The sequence below is a fragment of the Mobula hypostoma genome, chromosome 16 (genome assembly GCF_963921235.1).
Source record: "Mobula hypostoma chromosome 16, sMobHyp1.1, whole genome shotgun sequence".
Classification (NCBI taxonomy): domain Eukaryota; kingdom Metazoa; phylum Chordata; class Chondrichthyes; order Myliobatiformes; family Myliobatidae; genus Mobula; species Mobula hypostoma.
In genome coordinates, this window is record NC_086112.1 from 53,630,677 (window position 1) to 53,649,332 (window position 18,656).

At 37.4% G+C, this 18,656-nt stretch overlaps 1 protein-coding gene across 1 annotated transcript in view; it reads right to left on the bottom strand.

Moving 5' to 3' along the window:
* Window positions 1-18,656, bottom strand: part of slc12a2 (solute carrier family 12 member 2) — a 207,767-nt gene that overhangs the window by 19,399 nt on the left and 169,712 nt on the right. Inside the window, exons 15-21 of the mRNA XM_063068955.1 lie at window positions 16,551-16,650; window positions 15,371-15,482; window positions 13,674-13,814; window positions 12,708-12,814; window positions 10,756-10,835; window positions 8,602-8,742; window positions 867-914 (exon numbers count right to left, since the gene is read on the bottom strand). Of these exons, the coding sequence (XP_062925025.1) occupies window positions 867-914; window positions 8,602-8,742; window positions 10,756-10,835; window positions 12,708-12,814; window positions 13,674-13,814; window positions 15,371-15,482; window positions 16,551-16,650 (729 nt within the window). The remainder of the gene's footprint in view (window positions 1-866; window positions 915-8,601; window positions 8,743-10,755; window positions 10,836-12,707; window positions 12,815-13,673; window positions 13,815-15,370; window positions 15,483-16,550; window positions 16,651-18,656) is intronic.

An 18,656-nucleotide genomic window follows, 5' to 3' on the forward strand; every position in this document is an offset into this window, starting at 1 on the left:
GCAGATTATAGGAGGACATTTAGTGACTCTGGTTACTGGAAGAAAATTTGAGTCTTTCAAAGGCCATCATAAGTTTATATTCCAAGTACTTAACTTAACACAAAAATATGACCAATAGAGAGATTTACAGCATAACCTTGCATGAATCATCTTCCACTAGAAGTAATTTGAAAATTACTACTTTTCATTGAAAGGACCCAAGGATGAACTTCATTTTGAAGGGGCGATCTCTGTAAAGTTCTTGCTGTTCCTCCAATGCAAATTTATAGGTAAACCAACAATTCAATCTTAAAGACAAGGGCATGCACATTTAAAACAAAAGGCATACTTTCCTACAATCACTTAAAATACCAATACTTTGATAACTGGGAAGACAAACAGTATCTTTGCCTTGCACTATTTAAATGGGAAATTCTGTAAAAGTACACTTGGCTGATCTCTCAAAGATTAATCTGGTGCGTGTACTTCTGTAATTTCCTGATAAAGATACTTAGGCAATTGCTTTCAGTTGCTGATTGCTTTGTCAGGATTATCTTTTCAACACTAGTCCAACCTCCCTTGATAAACTTGCTTTAAAATAAAACTGACTTAACTACCATCACTTGATCTGTACACCATTATTGAAAGGCAATTAAGAGTTGCGTAAACAAAGCACTCAACCAGGATTTGCACAAATTTTAAAGAATCAGGTTTAACTAATAGAAGGGAGAGATGGGGAACGGCAAATAAACATACATGTCCGGCATTAAAGCAAAATAAGAAACTAGCATCCACAATGGTACAAATAAAAAGAGCGAAATGGAATTCTGGTTTCTAACACAACTTAGGTAAATATTCAAATAAAAACAAAAGATGGAGTTGCCTGCCTTTTTTCAAGAGTGGCTGTGTTGACGCCTTGCCATCATCTTCTTCATCTGCATTATAGCCAAAATAACCAATAAAAATAAAAGTTAACTTCAAATGCATCAATGGATGTACTCAAAAAGTAAACATTAATAGCTGATTTAGAATAGAATCAGTGATGGGATGAATTATGTTCTGAATATTAATTTGGAAATTGAAGGATGTAGGAAAACTGGATGAATGAACCCCAAATAGTAGTTTTGATATTTAATTGTGCTGCACTGCTTAGAGAACTGTCAGAAGTACCAGCCCACATCTCCTGCATGTGCCTATTTGTTCAAAGCCAGTTAGGAAGTGATTGCTTTATTTCTGATGTAAAATGAAAACAATCAGTAGCAATGCTATTCTTCCTTCCCACTTCAAATTTATCCCCAATACCTTATCACAGATTCTTTCAGAAACAAGTGTAGAACGATGCAGGCAGAAATCAATGTGTAGGAGGGAAATGGATGGGAAAGGGAGTTTAGTCCCTGTTCAGGACGGTTTTTAAGTCCAAGCAGTATCCTATTACTTTCTTCCCCACCCCAACCCACTCTCTTCGACTATATCCCAGATTAGCATCTTCTGACCAGTGTTACATAAAATTAGGGCTGTGAGAGTGGATTCTCCCCTTTTCAAACATGGATGATCAAATCTTGGCAGCACATAAAGTAAATGGAGAGTTTCTATTCAAATATGCACACACTTCGTTTTTGTTAGTTAGGAATAAACATTGAAAGAGCGTGATGACCAAATGACACAGTGCTAGATTACGTGCAAGGAAGTCCTTCAGATACTGAACCACTCTAGGGAAAAAAAAAGTGCAAGAGCCTGGTGCCATCTATAAGACGGAATTGTTTTGCAAAGGTTAGGGATACCATTCAATCTGGAATAAGCCAGCATGCTGTGATGAGTTGCAAAAGTAACTGAAAGTAAGTTTTACTGCAATGGCTCGATAGACATAATCTTGACATCTTCTCATGCCAACTCCTCTTTTATTCACAGTTAACTAGAAAGACTCTCAGTAGTGTTAGTAAAAGGATATAAATCACAAACTTCTTTTATTCTATTCAGACATGCAGCATGGAATAGACTCTTCTGGCCCATCAAGCTCTGACGCCCAGCAACTCCTGGTTTAGCTCACGGGAAAATTTACACTGACCAATTAACCTATTAACTGGTACATCTTTGGACTATGGAAGGAAACCGGAGCACAGAGAGAAACCCCACACATTAAAGGGGGAGGGCATACGGTCTCCTTACAGATGACATCAGAATTGAACTCAGACACCCAAGCCATAATAGGGTCACGCTAACCCTGGAGTCCCATTATGTTGGAATCACAAAATTAAATTGAAGACTACTGTCCATGCTTTAAAATTTACCCAGTGTGAGAAGAGACACTCAAATAAACTTTGAAGTGCTCTCGGCTGTCTCAAACTCATTACGTAAATCCTACAGCATTAATGACCCTCTGCCATGAAAAAGTAAAATATTTAATTTAAAACTGTAGCACTTCTGCACTGAAAAGCACCAAAGGAGTTCCAACATTCAGGTTTTTTTTGTAAATATCTGAACCAGTTCAATCTAGCAGAAAGTTAACCACATTTCTCTTTGTGGCCAACTTCCATTTGTATTCCCTAACATATATTTGCCTTTCAGATGCTTGGATGTTTAGTGCTAAAATTTTTACAATTGAGAATATATTGATCCCACATTGAATTAGTGAGCTTAGGAGACGAAGGCGCCTAACGGCAACTCCTTTGCTTGCACCTTCAGAAACAGCTCTATTTCTGTTTTTAATAACTATTTTTCCCTTTCAGGGTTCTTTTGAAGACCCTGACCCGAAGTTACATGCCGACTTCAGTTCTTTGCGGGAATGGTACCAGCTCACAGGGTCTCATGACTTGCCGTTATTCATTATACCAAGGACGCAGCTTAGAAAATTAGCTAGCCTTCGGAGTTTCGGGATTTCATGGCTCTGGAGGCAGGTAGACTCTAGCCTGATGTCTCTGCAGAAAAGCTTAGAAGATTAGCTAGCCTTCGGAGTTTCAGGATTTCATGGCTCTGGAGGCAGGTGGACTCTAGCCTGATGTCTCTGCAGAAAATCGGTGTGACGTGGGAGTACATGGAAGATCGAAAGCAGTAAGCTGGCTGCGTGCCCAGAGACCCGAGTTCTTTGGGCACAGAGCTTGGAAAAAGCGACGCAACGTACATTTAACATTGTAAATCAGCTAGTTGTTCTTATGTCTTCCCTCTCGCTACAAAGCAGACACCTCTTTTTCCCCTTATTAGGGAAAGAGAGAACCTGTGGTATGTCAAATTACTGGGTGAATGAGTAGTTTTTGGGGTACCACAAGTCTGTGCCTTTATTGATGCTTTGTTGCATGCTTGAGTGCTCGGTGGGGGGTGCCGATGCTTTTTTTTTGCTGGTGGAGGAGGGGGATCGTTGCTTTGCTGCTGCTTGTGTATGGGAGGGAGGAGCTGGTGGGGGGCTTTGGGGTTCTAACGTTGAACTGTCATTCATTCTTTGGGACACTCCTTTGTTTTTGTGGATGGCTGCGAAGAAAAAGAATTTCAGGATGTATATTGTATACATTTCTCTGATATTAAATATACCTTTGAAAAATTTATAAATTTTTGTCAGATTACAAGCCAAAATAAGTTCTAAAATATAAGATAATAGCATTTCATATTTTTAGGAATATTAGAGTCAAACATATACAATGATTGTTCAGTTAAACTCCCTACATTATCATCCATGATGGATAATTAATCAGCTTTTGTATACAGTGTAAAATTCAGTTTGATAGTCATTAGAGAGTTAAATTATTAACAAATAATGCGCAGTCATGAATTATATAGTTAAGCCTGGAATGAGTTGATTCACTTTGCCAGTTTAAAATTCCACTGGGGAGGACAATGCATCATAGACTAAAAAGCAAACAAGAAAATCACACCAAATCAAACTTTGCAAGATCACTGAAGAGAATTAGAGTACTTTCTACACAGTGCCACTCACTTGGTGTGGTCATAGCAGGCACAGAAAGCTTCCTGTATCAACAGATTTTTGATATTACTTTAATCTACTTGATTATCTTTATGCTACAGTAACACAATTCTGTTGTACAAAAAATCCAATATAGCGAACAATATGAGATCACATATTACATAAGTTGCAAGAGATGCAAAGACAAATTAATCTTTAATAACAATTATGGAAGAAAGATGTTACTTCAATTAAAATCAAATCAAAAAGCGATTTCCCTCAGAAAGGCTAAATCTTAAGTGGGGACCCACAAATTAGACAACTTCCATGATATTAGATCAGCTGCATACTCCATTAAAACATACCTATCAGTTCCTGGGGATCTCTGGCCCATAACCAGAAAATGGAGGGCATTAAGGACATCGTGATCAGCATCAGTAACACCTAGGAATCCAGAACAGGCTGAGGAATCTACCCACCCTGACACATCTGTAGAGAACCTGGGGCTTCCAAATTTGCTTAATGACAAAATAGGAACAGAAGCAAAGGACTGCATGAGAGAATGATGGCTGCTAATTTCAGATGGAGGTTCTACTGAGAGAGAGCCAGAGAGCCAGAGAGATCCCTTACCCATCCACTTGTTTTTCTCTGCTCTTCAAGATTTTTTTTACATCAAATGCTTCTGTAACAATAATTAATTTCCACCACCCAAAGCCTGAGACGCTCAGAGGAAAGTTGAATCTTTTCCTTTTACAATTAGATTGATATTTAATCAGCACTTCACACTTGCAATTATCTACTTAATTACTAGAGGGAAAGGTTACGTGTCAGTTGAAGACTTTGAACTTTGAAGGGTGAAAGGAGAAATATTTAAGGTGCACCTGAGGGGGAATTTTTTTCATTCAGGTCACATGAGCATGGAACTAGCTCCCTGTGGAAGTTCAATTGCAACATTTAACAGAGATTTGGTTAAGTACATAGATGGGAGAGGTCTGAAGGGCTATGGTCCAGGTGCACATCAATGGGACTAGGCAGAATAAACATTTAGCATAGACTACATGGGCCAAAGACCCTGTGTTGGTGCTGTGGTGCTCTATGAACCCAGGATAGATATAATAGTAAAAATTAATTCCAGTGTGGAAGTTTAGAAAAAGATTAAATTGCAATTCCTAAGACTAAGATAAAAACATTTTAGTTATGGCAAGAGTCAAAAAAAAATATCACTCAAGTCCTTTAAGCCAAGATAAATTAAAAGAAACACTGCTACTTAGCTTAACAAACTGCAAGGTGTGGAAGATGTAAACAGAGGTTTCTTCATAAGAGACTAATTGATTAGAGTTGCAGGATGCATTAATACTTCTTCCACTGGGATGTTCAACCATCTGGAGAGGTTGCATTACTATTACAAGCACCAACATTTTAAAAGACAGCAATTTCAGCCACAATTCTGTTATGTCAGCATTTATCTGGCAAATAGAAATAAAATACTAATGCCTGTGGTAAACTGAAGAAACATTTGGACTTGAATGTCCTATAGGTTTATAGATACATTTAGAACACATCTTTGTTGTGTGAATTTCGTTGCAGGTTCAATTTCATAATTCTGATGGGGGACTAGAGGATGTTGTTCCGACATTCAAGAAAGGCTCTAAGAAAGAACTTGCAAATTATTGGCTGCTGAGCCTGGCATCAGTCATGGGTAAATTATTAGAACATATAATAAGGGACAGGACATACAAGTATTTGGATAGGCAGGGCCTGATTAGGAAGAGTCAACATGGCTTTTGCATGGCAGGCCAATCTTTTTAAGGAGGTTACCAAGAAGGCTGATGAAGAATGAAGAAATGGCAGTAGACGTTGTCTACATGGAATTTAGCAAGGCATTTCACAAAGGCATTTCTTGCATGGAAGGCTGGTCCAGAGGTTAAGTTGCTTGGCATTCAGGATGAAGTCGTCAATTGGATTCAACATTGGCTTCGTGGGAGAAGACAGAGTGGTAGTATCTGTGATTGGAGGCCTGTGACTAGTGCTTGCTGTAGGGATCGGTTATATGGAAAGGTTCAATAGGTTAGAACTTTATTTACTGGAATGTAGGAGAATGAGGGGAGATTTAATAGAGGTATACAAAATTATGAAGGGCAGAGGTAGCGTGAATGCTTGTAGGTTTTTTTCACTCACAGGCTCGGTGAGACAAGAACTAGACATCATAGGCTTTAGGTAAAAAGTGCAATACTTAAGGGGAATCTGAGGTGGAATTTCTTCACTTTAGAGATAATAGTGTGGAATGAGCTCCTAGTGGAAGTGATAGAATCAAGTTTAACTGTAACATTTAAGACAAGTTTATATAGGAAAATGCATGAGAAAGTTATAGAGGTGTATAGTCCAGGCTCAGGTAGGTGGAACTAAGTAGAAGATCAGGCTGGCATGGACTCGATCGGCTGACGTGCTTGGTTTTATGCTGTCATACTTTACTACTCCAGTAAATTAAGTTTAAATAATGAAGCATTTGATTTAAAGACTGGCTGCTACCAATCCTAGTGGCAAAGGTTTGGGGGGCAGAGGGGGAGTGGAAATGCTGAATAGCAGTCACTAGTTGATTAAATAATTAGATTATCTTCATGTGCTCCATTGGTAGTTCTGACACGCTTACCGGATGACATCAAGAACATGGAATCTCTTCAATAGGAGCAAATGGAAGCCCAATGAAAATACAGAAAGAACACATCACTGTTCATAGCACCCACCTGCTCCATCAACCAGCTCCTGCCACTTGTGGCAGTCAGTAGATCCCACTTTGGCTTCATCTGTCATGACAGAATTATCAGTGGAGTAAGGCACCCTCAATTCAGTAGGGATGCCCAAGTTGAAAAGTACACCTATAATTTTTCCTATCCTAAATTTAAATATAATCATATTTGTAGATATCTGAAATCCCAAAGAATGTCCTAAGAGTAACAACTCCAGGTTTGATGGAAGGGGTGAACTTCATTGATATTAACAAAATTTGTGTCCAGTTCATCAACAGAAGTTTCACCTATTATAATTCTCCATATTCATGAATTAAAATACTCTGCCTGATAAATTATTTGTACATATTTGTGCAAAACTATTTGCTATCGCTGCACAGGGAATTTAAGATGCACAAGCAGGAGTAAGCAAGCAAGCACTTGACAACCACAATATACATTTATTGGGCAAGTCATCAAAACAGATAGCAACATCACTTTACTCAATATATTTTAACTGTATTAATCACACATGATTTTGATCTGTCTTTTAAGGGAATTAAAGCCTCACCATTTAATTGCAATGAATTTGTGATGATATTTTTTAATTCATTTGTTTATTGGTGATAAAATAAAATTTGTGAATTGTGATCATTGGCAAATACTTATATTAAATTGCAGAGATTGGTGGTGAAGCTGTCACAAACCTTCTCAGTGCAATCGCACCACTGCCAACCTAAGCCTCTGGGCTTCTTCCTTGTCCATAGCCAGGGTATGAATCCATTCTTCATCTCTAATTAGCCACAGGTTGTGAAGTACACTTTATTCTACAAATAATCTACAACAACTCAGTGGGAGTCATTTTAAATTTTTTTTATATAAATATAAAATTTATATAAAAAGTTACACAAAATCTCTTGCAGATAGGAATGCTTTTACCTCTGATATAAAACAAACTGACTGCTACCATACTTACTTCCTGTCAGTGATTGGAGTCATTTTGGCAACTTCCGCAAAACAGATTACAGCTTCAACCATCAAATGTTTGCTAATTTAATGACATTCAGATGGTGAATACTTGGTTGTACCCAAAATCAAATACTAACTGACAGTTATCTCCACTAAATGGTCATTTGTTTACACTGAAGTGAGCCTATCAAAGAAATTCCAACTATTACAACAGGATTACAGGTGGATATTGTGCTCTGTCACTACTACTGGAAGTACTCAAAAACATGAAAGATTATAAACACAACATATTCTGCGGATGCTGGAAATCCAGAGGAACAGACACAAAATGCTGGAGGATCTCAACAGGTCAGGTGGCATCTTTGGAGAATAAAGAGTTGTCTTTTTGGGCCAAGACTGTTCATCAGGTCAGAGATTCCCCTCCACCAGTTGCGCTCACTTTGCACAAATGTATTGTAATTTAACTTAATCCTACTTCTCCTTAAGTTACTTAACCCACCCCAAGAAGCTCAGGAAGACAGATCAGTTTTTAGTTTTGGACCTACACTAGTTGGAGTCTTTTCTGGCTTGTAGGTCAGAACGCTATTAAAGCCTTCTATTCAGCGAGATGGAAATACTTCTAAATTACTGGAATTATCTAGTTACCAAGTTAATATATTAAACAGATACTTCGGCACCATGCTCAAGAAATAGATGTTTTTCTTAAATAAAAATGAAAATTCCCCATTTACAGATGGAGGAAAGTACAGAATATTGCAAATATCAGGAAAAAATAATTAAAATCTAGCCAAATGTGGAATTAACTAAAGAGGCCAATTATTTTTTCCTCATTCTTTTAAAAGCAGCAGAGCTGCACTAGTTCTAGTGAAGTGCCTTCAAAAGAAAATCTTGCAAATGACTTGCACTATATTTATTTTTTTTATTTTCTTGAAACTGGCAAAGATCAATATTAAAAAAATCAAAATAAAGTCAACACTGCCATTTAAAAAATATTATTCACTATGTTACCAATATGTACTGAATGCAAATTTTTACCTTTGTGGTCTTGTGACACTGCTGGGCTATTGGTTTCGCTCACAGATTTAGAAGATGGCTTAGAGTCAGCATCAGAATGTTCTAGATTAACTACTACATCCTTGGGATGAGCAGATTTCTCCTGAGAAGTGCACAGCTCTTCTGTACAAGTGAAAATAATGGACAGCAATAACAAATAAATGTTTGATCTGTTTTCTCAGTTATGTCAATATTTTGAATGTGTCCATGATTTGAGAGACATTTAAGTTCAGTAAAATGAACTGTAGAAGTGTGGAAGAAGATTATATCCATTACAATACAATGACCCTTCCACATTAATACATTTGTTCTCCAGCATACTCTAGGCCTAGCTTGGTTGTAAACACTACAGCAAGGAGGGGAACCAACATTGACCAAATCAAGCTCATAAGATTTCAGGGAAAGATGATGTAATAATGATATGATCAAACAGGATGTAATTTGAACAGTTGACTAAAGTACAGTACAAACAACAAAACCTTTCCTTACGGGTTTGCTTTTAAATAACTATTAAAACTATTCGATTTGGTCCAGTTTTCCCTATCTTTAAGGTTACTTGTCCTTGGCTATCCATTTTTCTTTTCTAAAAAATACTAATTTTAAGCACCTTAGTACACTTCAATTCTTGTTCATTTAGAATTTTCAAAACATGCATTAGCTGCAGGCATGAGGCAGAAGGTCAGAAAACAGAACAACAATATACTCAAGGGAAACCAGTTAAGTATTTTTGAATAGATAAAGAATCTATGTGTGGGACTTATTACCATGTTTGTCAAAATCTAAGTTTATCCCAAATGCCCAAAAATTAAAAATGTATCAGCAGCGCTAGCATACTTGTAATGACACGGTTCAGTGGATTATGGCTAATTGGGACAATTTGGAACCAGTGCATTTTGGCTCAATTTAAGTGATTGTCACAATTAGCAGAAGTTTCACGGAAGTAGTTAAAAAACTGTTTAACTGAGTAACCAATTATGTTTTTAAATAAAATACAGAACAAATTAGTACTTTAAAGCTGTGTATTAGTCCCTAATAATTGTTAACCAAGAATTCATCCAGAGTACGCTGCTGTGTTCTTTTGCTTAACACTAAATGAACAAAATCAGCACATACGTCTAGTGCAGATAATGGACTGCCTCCATACAATACTTATGATGATTGTATCTTCCAAATCTTTATTTTCATTGTAACATTCAAGATGATTGTTGATACCTTCAAATTTTTCATAGTTTCTGGCTTGTTGAAGCAGTCAAATTGTTTCATTTTCACTCCTGGCCATTTCTCGCATCTCCAAGCCCGAATGCTCGAAACCACAGTAAGCCAAACTGTTCGGAATTGCCTTACTGCTTATTTCTTGCTAACTATCAGTGACAAACATCACTGCTTTGAACACCAACACACGCCATTTAAAAACTGTTCACTCTACCACAGTGTATTGTCCAATAGCCACACAAGAGCACTGACGCTATTTAGAACTGCTCAGCATAGTCTTCAATCCCAAATAAGCGGCACAGTGTCCCACATAAACGAAGGGAATCGCAGCTATGTTATCGATTAGTCTCTGTTCGTTAAGAGTTATCCCATACAAGCAGCTGCCCCGAGTAACCAATGGCCCAATTAACCAGAATCCACTGTATATGCAGAGAGTGATACAGCATAAACCAGAACAAACCAATGGTAAAAAAAAAGGTAGTCAGTTCAATTTTGGATACAATCTAGTTCAAGGTGATTGGCAAGAAGCTGATTCCTTGATTCAAATATGTAAATGATACATATGAGCATTCTCAATCATTTCTCATGATAGGCATACTCAAGCATTCTCCAAACTGAGAAGTTAACATTTACATCTCAAGGTAGTGTGTATACAAGATACAAAATGAGGCAAGAATGGACATAGATGATCACTGGCAACACCAATTTAATGTTACTGATCTTCATATGCAACTCCTCCTCATTTCCCCATACCATGTCTAGCAACTAATCAAAAACTCCTAATGCCAGTAATCCATAAACAGTGGAAAAAAATATTGAATTTGTATTTTCAAAAGCATATTAGCATTCTTCACACTTCCCTCCCCAAAATATACAATCTTTCTACAGCATTAAATGGATTGCAGATCTAAAATAAAATCTCACCTTGTGCTTGAAGGTGAGAAATATTAAAGCCTTCCTTTAGTCTAATGACAACCACTCCATATTGATAGTCAAATGCATCACTGCAAAGCAAATATACATTACAAGAACAATTATTTAACTACAAACTAGAAACAAAATTCTTAGCCTTATTTAGGCACCATACTTAATGAGCCTTTGTACACACAATAAAAACTTATTTATACTTTGAGATGTTTAAAGTACCCAAAGGCAGTAAATGTATGGGGTTCATCTTCTGATTTGATAAAGTGATTATAATGGTTCATGTAATATTGAGAAAATTTAGTTTGTACAAAACACTGGAATTTCTTATAGAAAAACAAAGCTATTTTAAAAAAATGCAATGGAGTCCAAAATTATAGGCACATTAGCTATATACAGTGCCTTGAAAAAGTATTCAACCTCCACAATTATTTTCAAATTTCACAGTCTTTTTTCTAAAATTAAAATATATCGAAGTAGCATTTTTGAGCTTTTCTACAAAGCATTGTACAGCATGTCAAATCAGAAGAAAAAATTCCAAAATCTGTCAGTGATTTACTGAAAATTAAAAAATAAAATTGAGATGCTGAAAATGTATTCATCCCCTATGCTAACTTTCCTCAGGAGCGATATGCTGTATTCCAATTCACCCAATTTGATGATGTAGAAAATTGGAACATCACCTGTTTTCAATGAATTCATAAGAATAAATACCCCTCTCCGAATGGTCCAAGAGTATGGTAGATTTCCAACAGAACAAATCAAAATTAAGACTAAAGAGCATTAAAGACAAGTTAGGGAAATGATAATACAGAGGCACAAACCTAGCTGGGGAATAGTACAACACTTGTCTCAAAGGCACTGAACATACCTCAGAGCTCAGAGCAGTACATCATGAAAAAATGGATGAAATATGAAGCCTCACTGTCTAGGCCAGGCTGCCCCTGTAAACTTAGTCAGTGAAGAAGACTGGCACTTGTAAGAGAGATTACTGTGACACCAACAGTCACTGAGTGACATGTAAAAGTCAGTGGCTGCAACTTGGGATGAAGCTCATGGCTTCATAACCTCCAAGGCATTGCACAAAAATGGTATTTAATCGAAGAGTGGCAATGAAGAAGCCCTGATTAAAACAAAAAAAAGCAGATCCTTGTCCGTACAGACTTTGCAAAGCATCACTGGGAAGATAATGTCAAGATGTGGAAGGTGTTCTGGTCAGATGAGACTAAATTTGGAACTTTTTGGCCTCAACACTAAGCAACAGTCAACACTATCGCTGCTGTAAAGTATGGACATGATATCATCACGATATGGGGTTACTTTTCGGCAGCAGGGACTGGTAATCTGGTCAGGTTTGATGGAATAATGAATGCTGCTAAATACAGAGAGATCCTGGATAAAGCTTGCTAACCTCTGCCAGAAAGCTTAAACTGGGGAGGATGTTTGTCTTTTAGGAAGACAATGACCCAAAAGCACACTGCCAGCACAACCATGGAGTGGTTTCAAATTGATGTCCTTGAGTGGTTCAGCGTCCTGACCTTAACCCAATCAAATATCTCTGTCAAGACCTCAAGACTACTGTCAACTGCCGCTCCCCAACTTGAGCAATTTTGCAAACAGTAATGGGCAAATCTTGCTCCATTACATTGTGCAAAGCTAATAGAGACTTATCAAAAGAGACTACTGGCTGTAATAGCTGCAGGAGGACATTCAAATAAATACTGAGGAAAGGGGGATGAATACTTTTGATCTTTTGACATATCGATTTTTGATTTTTTTTTTTAGTTTTTCATGCTTTACAATTTTCCCTGTTTTTAGGGCTCCAGTGTGGGGAAAAAAGCATGTGATTTGTAAATAAAAATTGGTTAGACTACACTTGGAATATAGTTTGCAGTTCCGGTCACTCATTGTAAGAAGGATGTGGAAGCTTTAAGGAAGATGCAGTAACTCACTGAATAGCATTTATGTAATTTCCCACATCTTTCATAAGTGCCTGACGCCAATCTTTTTTAAAGCCAAAGACAAGTGTGTTCGGTCTCATTCGGCCAAGTCCCACAGCCTGAAAAGAGAACAAAGAAAAATGAAAGTCACTTTTCTATCTGAACGTAGGTTTGAACTGCAGTACAAAAACAATTCCTCATATGTGGGCATTTGATGATCAAATCCACAAGCCACAGGATGATGAGAAAAATGGAAATGTTTTTAAACTGATCCGAGAGGTAGTCAAGTAGCCCGAATGCAGTAATTTTATACAACACCTAATGCAGCAAAATATTCGTTTCTTTATGATAACGGAAGCCAAGCATAGGTAGCATGCACCTATTGTATTTTTGTTGCTGAATCTGTTTATCATTGCCCGGTAACAGAATTGTAGACCAAGTTTTACCTGGGTGAAATAACCAACCACCAAACGACAGAAAATAATTTTATTATCAATACTTAAAGCAGCTCCCAATATCAAAACTATAAAAAAAGTTGTTCAGACAATTTTAACCAGCTGCCTCTGGTGCTATCAGTGTTTTGAACTAATCAATCTTTATTATTCTTTCCCTCTCAAACTTAATTTCTTAAATACCTAAAACAAATTCTCTTTAATTCCCCAATGATATATTACAATTATTAATATTTCATGAACTTGTCCCAAGTCTAAACCCAATCTTTCATGAAGGGATGGAGAGTATGAATGCAACAATATATCAGCAATTGACCACAGTACACGCACTTTGTTCAGCTTTTTGTCTTCAATTAACCAACACACACAAATCAATAAATTTAAGGGAAGAATAATCTGTGTTCTTTCAGACTCCATCATCATTGTACTCCGGCCACAGGGGTAATACAAAACTGAAAGTCCATGAAACGACGTTAGGCGAACATCTGAAATACTCGACAGATATTAGTATAAAATCAAAACTTACTTGCAGCAAGATCTGTGTTCCTTCACGCAAGTCTTCTGCATATACAGGGGCATAGAAGGCTTTCATTTTGTTTTTTATTAACCACCGTTGGTATTTGGATTGATCAGTAGAGATTTCCTTCAAAGCTTGTCTGAGTGGTCCCTAGAACAATAAAATACTTCATATAACTGTACTTTTCTGAAAAAAAATATCTTAGGAACTAGTCTAAAAGACTTGGGTTTCTGATAAATTGAACAAGCCAATTTGAAATGCTACCATACTTGATTATTGGAGAATATACAGAAGACCCCAGAGGCAGCTGCAGATTTTTCCCCCCATAAAGCAAAGCCATTTTGTATTTACTTTGACCTCTCGCCCTACTAATTTCATGAAACCATATTTTATTCCATATCTCTAGTTTTTGGGTAGTGGTGAAATTAGATACAAAGAGATTAAAGATTAACTTTGGCACATGTACATTTAAACACATGATGAAATGAGTGATATCTGGCACCAACATATTATGCCCACAACTCACTAACCCTAACCATATATACTTTTGAAATGTGGGAGGAAACCAGAGCACCCAGAAGAAACCCATGTGATCTCAGGGAAAACACAAATTTCTTACAGGCAGCAGCAGAAATTGTACCTAGTTCGTTGATCACTGGTGCTGTAATGGCATTACACTAACCGCTATGCTACTGTGCTGCAGAATAGGTTAAGTCTGTGAGGGAGAATTTCTGTTACCTGAATGGGCATAAGGAAGGGATCTGCCTGCACTTTGAGTGAACCAAGTAGCCAGACAATGGGGCAAGTTATGAGGGAGACAGATGGACAGGCAGAAAACAAAGAATTGGCTCTCTTATTTACAGGATTACAAGTTTATTCTTAAGTAGTTATCCAGATATATAAATTTTTCTAGCCCTATGTGTCAGGCACCAAAAGATTTGGCCTTTGAATTATGGAACCCAGCAATTATCATGAGAAAACGTGCATCCACTGTCCTGCATTTATCAAGCATTCCGTCCCTTGTTAAAACCTTTGTAAAAGGTGTAAACTTGTTTGAATCAAGGTAGAGTGAGGAATTAAGAACTATCCTGACAGAGTGTAAAATGATTCATATCCTATTGTTGAGAACTGGAACGAAAATGGCATCAAAGTGGTCATGAGGACTACAATTAAAGGTCATTGAAATGCCCTACATTTGGATTATCAACTTGGAGTGAGCAAATTCATGTCAAAACCCCTTCATCAGAACTGGGAAACAAGTTTGAAAGGAAATAAGTTGAAACTTGCAAAGAAAAGGAGTCAATAAAAATGGAAGATCGCTGATAAACTGGAAACCAGGAGAGATTAAATGACTACCAGTGTTAGCGGTATCTGAGAAAAGATAATGGATGACTTATCACTAAAGGCCGGTTATCTGAAAGTGTTGAATTCATTATTTGTGCCCAAGATAGAAGATGAAGTGCTGCTCATGTTATATTAGGCATTGCTGGAACAGAGTACGAGGCAAAAGGTGGGTCACAATGTGAGTGGAATAGAGAAATAAAGGGTACTGAGAGAGATGGTGCAAATCAAAGACAGTGAATTACATGGATGAGAGGAAATAATTTGAACATTGAAAATATGTAATAAAATCAAATTGTAGAATTCAACTATGAGCCCTGAAATGCAAGATGGCAACTGAAAATAAGTTAATATACCAAACTCACCGTGTGAACGTGTCCACAGACCACTAGTCCAACATTTTTTGTGAAACCATGAACAAGATGGAGCAAAGCAGGACGTGATGTTGGAGCACCTGTCATCAATAGGCACTGGGGCCTGTGCAATCATTTGGAATAAAAATCAATATAGGAATGTTACACATCCATTGGGCAATACAATTCCCCAATACATCACAAACCCTGAAATCTTTATCTTCAAATTGCTCTGCAGATGCTCTCAGGCTACACTGATAGCAGTTTCCTATTTCCTCGTCATTTCTATAGCCTGCAAATAGGTAACCTTCAGATGTATGCACTTTTACACCCTGACCTCTTGCCCATTCACAGATTACCACCGTTGCAGCATTGATTACCTCACCTTACTTGTTCAAGCCTTAAGTTGTCAAACTCCACATCACCACTCGACCTCCCTTCCTACCTTGCTTCCCATTTATTATACTTAAAATATACCCTTTCCTGGGGTAAAGTGTCCCGGGATTTGACTGCTACTTTTGTCCCTTATTTGGGAGTGAGAAAGTTGGCAACCTTAACTGTAAAAGGCATGTTGAGGTGAGTTTAACCCTACTTGAACAACCCCCTTGCCACCACACCCCCCCCCCATCGGCCAGTCCGCAAGAATATTGTCAATATTAAACCGGTCTGTGGTGCAAAAAAGGTTGGGGACCCCTACTTTATATAAATGCAAAGAATTAGTTTGACATGTTAAGTCTTTTACTAAAAAAGATATGCAACCAAAACTCAATTTTGCACCTCAAGGAATATGAAGATTTTATATTGCCATAATTTACTTGGCTGCATTAGAATTCAGGATTATTATTTTGCACAATGTTTCACTTCAAGGCTATTGTTTTTCATTATGCACAGTGAGAGCGAAATTTTTTTTTAAATAAGCAAAATATTGAATGCAAGAAACAACGGCAGCCATGAAGCAGTGATCTTGCACCTCCTATTCAAATTCAAACTTAAAGCATCTTTCATAAAGTTTTAAAACATATGATACTGCAAATGTAATATAGATTTTATCCCTAGCTTACATTTTAATGAATACATAGAATGGCAATGGACTAAAATCCATCATTAGTGGTGATAGAAGAATGTGCAAGATCTTCTATGTAACTGACAAGTTTTAAATGTTGAAATACTGATTCACATAATGTCTATTTACCTGAAATTCTTTACATGGTCCTCGACTCCTGCAAGACGGATGGCATGCTGCAAGGCAATCAGGTAAGTTAAAGCCTGTGTAGAGGAACCCCAGTTTACATCTGTGGAAAAGAATCAAGAATGTCAGTATAAAGTATTTGCAAATATTATTGTTAAAACAAGATCAATGAATATTTTAATGTTTCAGACAGATTAGTTCCTGTCAAAAGCCACAATAAAAATCATTAATCTGTTGTATCCCTACATACTGTTCATTTAACAGAACATTATCTCATATTAACCAATCATTATATGACATTTAAAGTTGCAAAATATTGCAAGATTAACCAAAGAATCTGGCATGGCAACACAAAGAAATGTTAGCTTTAAGAAACATCCTAAAAGAGATATGGAGATACAAGGAGATGTTGACAGCTTAAAGCTTTAGTAGGAACAGAGGTAGTTGCAAAGATGGAGAAATAGGAATAGGTTAAAGTATAAGCAATGTTTTAGATTCTTTCAAATTTATGAAGTGTGAAAAGCAGGGAAGGCATAGAATACTCGAGTTGTCAACTTTAGTAAAAAAAAAAGACATGATAGGGATGAGAGATACAGTAGGTGAGCTTAGACAGGGAGAACTGGAAAATGCCAAGAGATGGAAATAGTCAGTCTTAGTAATACTCATTTCAAGGTTAAATAGAAAACCAATGTTCAGCTTTAAGCAACATACATCAAAGTTGCTGGTGAACGCAGCGAGGGATGATAATTAGTATGTGCAACCAGACTGAATATTTTGTTCTTAGAAATTTCTACCTCTTCCAACAATGGATGTTGGACAAACAGATGTTTGGTAATAAATTTATTCTATCTTTACCAACACATTTAACCAAGGCAATGTAATGCTGTTTGAATGGCAATCTCCTACTTGATTATGGCTTTTAATTATTATTGCTAGGGCAGGAAAGCAAGCAAAAGTGGACAGTAGAATATAAGTAAACAAGCTCAGTGAGGGGAGAGAAAGAACAAAGTTGGGTTAAAAAAATACCCTGGAAGAATCTTAAAAGGATGTTGGTAAGGCAATTAGAGGAGGTACACTACACTGCCTATAGATCTGCTGCAATCATCTGATCCAAAATAAATGTTCTCAAACAATGAAAAGGAGCACTCAACTCACTGCCTCAAATAAATCTCAAAAATCAAATCGTTTGGCATAGTCTGAACTGTCAATCCATTGTAGTTGTACTCTAATCACCTTAGTCAAATCAAATATTTGGAGAAACTTGTCTCGAATTTCAACTGCCCTATGGGTATCAGTCAAGTGTCCAGAGGGCTGCCTGTCATTTGAATTTGTTACCAGCTTCAGCTGTAAAGGATGAGAGACAAGACATCCAGTTCAAGTCACAGTTTCAGAGGCACACGCCCAAATTCAGCAAAGGATTTCTTTGCATTTGACGGAAAGTTCTACTTGATAACTAAGAATTGATTTATTTCTTATTTCAGTTCAAGACCAGGTTTAAGATTGCCACAACAAAGAATTCCTTCTTTTAAGCTATAGACAAAAGAGCAAAGAATAGTGTGACAAACACAAGAAGATCTGTAGATGCAGGAAATCCAAAGCAGGACACACATAAAATGCTGGAAGAACTCAGCAGGCCAGGTTGCATCTATGGAAAAGAGTAAATAGTTGGCATTTCAGGCTGAGACTCTTCATCAGGACAAGTCAGAGCAAGAAGATATGGCGAAGGAAGTAGGACATGGTTGAAACAGAGAGGGGGAGGGGTGAAGTAAAGATCTGGAAAGTTGATTGGTGAAAGAGATAAAGGGCTGAGGAAGGGGGGTATTTGATAGGAGAGGCTAGAAGATGATGCAAGAAAGGAAAGAGGGAGAAGCACCAAAGAGTGGTGATGGCCAGGTAAAGTAAGGAGATAAGATGAGAGAAGGAAACAGGAATGGGGAATGGTGAAAGGGGGGTAGGGGGAGAACAATTACCAGAAGTTTGAGAAATCAATGCCCAGGCCATCAGGTTGGAGGCTACCTAGATGGAATACAAGTTGTGGGTCCTCCAAGCTGAGTGAGGCCTCAGTGTGGCGGTAGAGGAGGCCATGGACTGACATGTTGACATGGGAAC